We start from the raw sequence: 5,335 nt of genomic DNA on the forward strand, positions 1-5,335 counted from the left end.
ACCTATCCTCCCTCAGCTTGTGGCCATTGTTCCTGGTGACTCCAAGGGGGGCCCCGGTGAACAGACTTTCCCCGAGTCCCTGCTGCTGGCCCCTGATAAGGTTGTAGGCAGCCACAAGATCCTCTTTCAGTCTCCTCTTGCGGAAGGAGGGTAACCAATATCAATCCAGTCATAAGGGAAGTTGATACCAGAGAGACGGCACCTGCCGTCCTCCCTGGGAAATGGCCCATCTTATATTTTTATCCAGCTTCTGTGCTTCTTCAGGGAACTCCTATGCATATCATCCTTTGGCAGCCTCCATGTATAAAATCATAAGCAACCACAGTCACAGAAATTGTGAAACCTTCAGATGTATTCCATACTACTGAATGTATTTATATAGTTCTTTTATGGGGTATTTTTTTACTAAGTTTATAGGTAGGAAAACTTCACCTTTATCCTTCCAGACAGGAATAAGAAGGGGGAGGAAGTCTTTGTTAGTCAAAACTAGCCTTGGGCAATCACATTTCCAAAAAACACATGAATATGTAGGGTCTAGCACTGAACAGTGGAAAAATATTTTCCTGGTGTCAGGTGGCATTTAATGAACTTTTGACTTAAAGATTTTTTTTGGGGGGGGGAACATACAGTAAAACACTAAAGATTCAGAGTTTTGTACTGGGTTCTATGGAGATTACTGACAACTCCACAGTGTCAGAGGATCATCTCACAGGTCCTGTGTAAGCAGTTATAAACAGCCTCTGCAAACCACAGTATGGATGGTTGGACATGAAGTATAAGGTCAGAGAGCAATGTTCCCTCTAAGGAGTAGTGGTCTGTGAATGTGCCGCTTCGGTCTCTGACCGCGCCGCTTCAGTCCCACCTCCCCATTTTGGTGCGGTCTGCCAATAAGTGTCCCAAAGTAAGTGCCCAGGTGGGAGTGGGCAGGGCTTGGCCACCATCCTTCGCCATGCTAACTGCTGCCCAGAGCAGTGCAGTGGAGTGCTGTGGGGCAGCCATGGGCTGGGCACAATCAATTGTAGCTTAACACCTAAAAATTTAAAATATAAGAATCTATCATGATCATAACTAAGAAACGTATTTCTGATTTACTAGATGCTGAATATCTTACTAGTTTTGTCAAGGTGATTTTGAATGAAACTATGAAGCTATTTAAATGCGCAAAAATATTTAATTTTTTTTCATTAAAGAGAATTTCTTATAAATTCTTGATACCAAAGGAAAAAAAAGAGCTATATTTTGCATTCAAAACTAAATGCTTTATTAAAAAGTATTATCCATAACTAATAAATTGTTTGTTATTGCTGTACTCTTCCAGATTTTAAAACAAATGTGTCTCATCCTCATGTATCTAGTTATTATTTCTAGACTGAAAGAGGAAAAAACAAGTTTTCTAATCCCATTCTGTTTAAACTTTAAATGAAGTAATAATTGATCAGAACGATCCGAATCAAGTAAAGTACTCTCTGCACCTGCAAGACAGGTTAATATTGCCAAAAGTTGCTTGAGAACTTCACACAACTCTGGGCCCATATTTTTATCAACCAAGTTTTACCAGTTCACTGGTTTTGTTCTTTTTAACGTTTTGGCGAAAGCACTCTATCCAAATTCGCTCCCCAAGGTGAGGCAGGGCAGGGCAGGGCAGGGCAGGGGGCTGGGGCGGGCTCCGCTGGCTCTGGGGAACTGCTCCACTCCCCAGCCCTGACGCTATGAGCCTCCTTGCTCCCTGAGGCGACATGGGGGAAAGGAGCAGTTTCCCGGAGCCGGCAGAGCCCGTGCCAGCCCTCAGCCCCCGTTCCCATCCCCATCCCCGGCCCTGCCTCGCCTCGGGGAGGAGCTGTTGCCTGCCCCGTCTTAGAAGCGAGGAGCTTACCTTGGTAAGCGTCCCATGCCGGCCCCAGTGCCTCCGCCGTGCTCTACGCCCAGCTCCTCTCCGGGGGGGTGCGCGGCAGGATTTTTACTCGTGCACAGCTGTGTACACGCGCAGCTTAGAGGGCACACTGTCAGAGAGGAAGTTAAATGACTAGCTCCCCTGGTCCTGGCCCCTGGAGGTTTGGGAGCTATGGAGGTCAGCAGGATTTTAAAGTTGCTGCCAGAACTAAAGCGATTCATATGAAAACTGAGTCTAATACTCTGTTGTGCTCTGGCCCCTTTGGGCTGCATGTGTGCTGGTAAACAAGTAGATATGCCAAGCTAAGCATTTATTCTCTGGCATTGGGAAATACTTAGCCTGGGCAGTTGGTGTACCCCAAGTGGTTTGTATACTCTCCCCCAGCCATATCTTTAGCTGTTGTATGAGCCTTTAGGGACCATAGCAACTGGGCACGATTCCTAATGGCTCCAGCTCCCTGATGGTGGGATGCCTAGAAAAGCAGAAAATTAGTTCTGGTGTCTAACTTTGAACTAAGTGAAGTGATACCTTTCCTAACAAATTGGTTAAGAAATGTTTGCTAGGGATAGCCCCATAACTGATAGCATGCGGAAGAGATGGGTTTATCTATCATACTTTTTTGTGAAAATCTTGTTGGTTTTCTCCCACCCGCTAGCAGTTGTCCTGGAGAACTGTGCTTAGGAACTGAACAAGACATATACAGCAGGAAAATGTATAGCAGTCTTTGCAAAGTGCTGTAAGGACCTTAACTGAAAAGTGCTGATCATTGCATGGTAGTACAGCTTACTATCAGTAGATAGTACAGTGGACCCATTTAGTTTGCAGGAACTTCAGTGTGTGGGGCAATGATTTCAGTGCACATATACTCACCTCATTGTCCTGATGATTAATTTCACTAAGATTCGATTGCTGCAGCAGCACAGTTAGAAGCCTGTGGAAGCAAAGATACAGTTAATATAGTACATCTAAGACTAAAACTGAAAAACTAACATTTTTAGCACAGCAAAATCTGGAACGCGAAACAATATTAAAAATAGCACTAAACATCAAGTGGAACCTCTGATCAGGGGAATTCATCCTGGAAATCCAAACCTAGATCTGCTTTTGAGCTTTGTGGATAATTTGTTTAAAAGTGACATAACAAAGGCTTAGCACATGGAATCAGCAGAGTGATAGCGCCAACAATTCAAAAGCAGCTAAAATCTGAAACAGGCAACCGTTGATCCTGTGGATCATGGTGTACACATAAGAACTCCAGTCAGATGCCTGATGAATCCGTTTGTAGCTGACAAGTCCAATTCAAGAGCAACTTAGCTTGTTACAAGTTTCACAGATCCACATGTTGTCTGAGTTGGAGTCCAAGTTTACAGCACTCTGCTTTCTTCCTTGTTTTTCTTCCATCCTCTGGATTGAAACTGCTTCATGTTGACTTGCACCCAGTGTCAAATGTTCCCTGCAGATTGAATGGGATTCTGCACACTCCCCCCAGCTCTCTATGTTGAAGCTGAATGAATTCATATATTTTTTCCTGCTCCTGCCTTTGTTTCAAGGTAATTTGCATCATCACAGATCCTCACAAGAGGTGAGAGGCTCCATACCAGCTATGAACTACCTACCCAGAGGAGTTTTTCATCTATTGATTCCTCTGTGAAATCTTATGAAATATGAACTTTCATGTCTACCCACAAGAACTTTTACAATCTTTTCTCCAATGCCTGATGGAAGGTGGTTGTGCCTAAAAGCTTGCAATTAAAGAATTTTTTTTGCAAAAATCTTGTTGGTCTAATAAAAGATATAATTTCTACTACGAGTCCTGATTGCCTTTTCCTCTAGACCAATACAGCTACAACCTGGATACGTGACTTCATATACTTTTTGCACACATTGTGGTACTGCCATACAGGGTTGACCCCATTTTCTAGAGCCATCTCAAATCTCGCTATACAAGACATTCTTGGGGATACGGTCTCCTCCCATTCTTCTGACATGACCAATTCATCGCAATCTCCTCTTTTTGATGGTGGTTTCCAAGTGCGTCAGTCCTGCATGCTCCAGTATCTCTGGGTTTGGCCTTCTGTCTTCCCACTTTATTTTCAGGCTCTTATGCAGACATTTCATGTCGAAGCTCTTCAGCCTCTTGGTGTGCCTAACATATGTAGTTCACATTTCTGAACCATAAAGCAGGGATGACAGTACACAAGTCTCATAGATTTGGATCTTCACCTTAGCTGATAGCTTGCTGTTATTCCATGAACATTTCTGTAATAGCCCAAAATTCCTAGCTGCTTTTCTGATCCTGTCACAAATCAGATACAAATTCAAAAGCAGCTAAAATCAGAAATAAATCTGGTGCTACCTGATAAATTGGAGTACAGGCCCTGAGGTATCAGCATGAGGAAGGCTGTGTGTACGTGTCGTTTTTTTATAACCTAGGCATTAATTGTGACATTATTTTAGAGTTTTAAAATAAGAGAAATGCAGGTTTTTTCCCCCTGAAAACTACTGTCCCTGAAATGACCTATTGTGTATTTTTACCCTTTGATTAATGGGATAATGCATATGCAGGCACACCCAGATAGGGTTAAATTAGGTCTCACCAGGTGACACTGGGAAGAAAGACGATTACTACACTGTGAAATGGGATGTGCAGAGCAACATATCTGCTTATTTTTGTGGAACAGCAACCCCCTCCTATAAGCACTCCTCTCCTGCAGAGAGAATAGTAAAAATAAAAATATGACACTTGGGATGCTGTTCTTGGAATAACAGTTTATTACCCGATAGCTTTTGTCTCAAGATTGTCACTGTCTTCCTGCAAAGCACTGCTGTTTCTGGAGTTACCATGACTTTGGAGCAGGGGTTTATGTTTTACAGAAAGGCACTAAGTCATATTTGGATAGTAGAAATGACAGTATATCTAATCCATCATATCACAGGCTCAGCCACTGAATTTATGTTATTTTGTCAGCTGGGAGCATCTGTACTAGAGGACCCAATTGTAAGGGTCAGTGCCATAATACACACAAGCAGCATGTTCAGTTATCATGTAATGATGTATATGTTTCCCCACTGAAAGATAAGACTGGCTGGATATATTTTACTGCTTCATATCAGAATCACCATGAACTGGTCACAGTATATTTTCTCTATCAAGTTGTGCTACAATGTACTGTTTAATGTACAATTGCATTAATTGGTTTTAGGATTAATATAAAACAGGATTTCATAATTAAAGCATTAAGTATAGTTGCAAAAATAAATACAATCGAACCTGAAATACTTCCTACTGCTTTATAAAGAAATTTGATAAAAGCAAACCTTCAAGTCTCCTACCACTTGTCTGTGGCAAACTTCAATCTGCTTTAAAAACTGGTAAAATTGGGATGAATACACGATTAACTTAAACAAAAGAGGTTCCAAAATGTAGCAACTCTATAAGGAAAC

The 5,335-nt window shown here is 42.2% G+C and overlaps 1 protein-coding gene across 1 annotated transcript in view; it reads right to left on the reverse strand.

Annotated features, from left to right (window-relative positions):
* ANKRD55 (ankyrin repeat domain 55) overlaps window positions 1-5,335 on the reverse strand; it is an 82,982-nt gene that overhangs the window by 45,866 nt on the left and 31,781 nt on the right. Inside the window, exon 5 of the mRNA XM_019532088.1 lies at window positions 2,762-2,822. Coding sequence (XP_019387633.1) covers window positions 2,762-2,822 — 61 coding nt within the window. The remainder of the gene's footprint in view (window positions 1-2,761; window positions 2,823-5,335) is intronic.

This window comes from Crocodylus porosus, unplaced genomic scaffold (genome assembly GCF_001723895.1).
Source record: "Crocodylus porosus isolate Cpor-Errol unplaced genomic scaffold, CroPor_comp1, whole genome shotgun sequence".
Taxonomy (NCBI): domain Eukaryota; kingdom Metazoa; phylum Chordata; order Crocodylia; family Crocodylidae; genus Crocodylus; species Crocodylus porosus.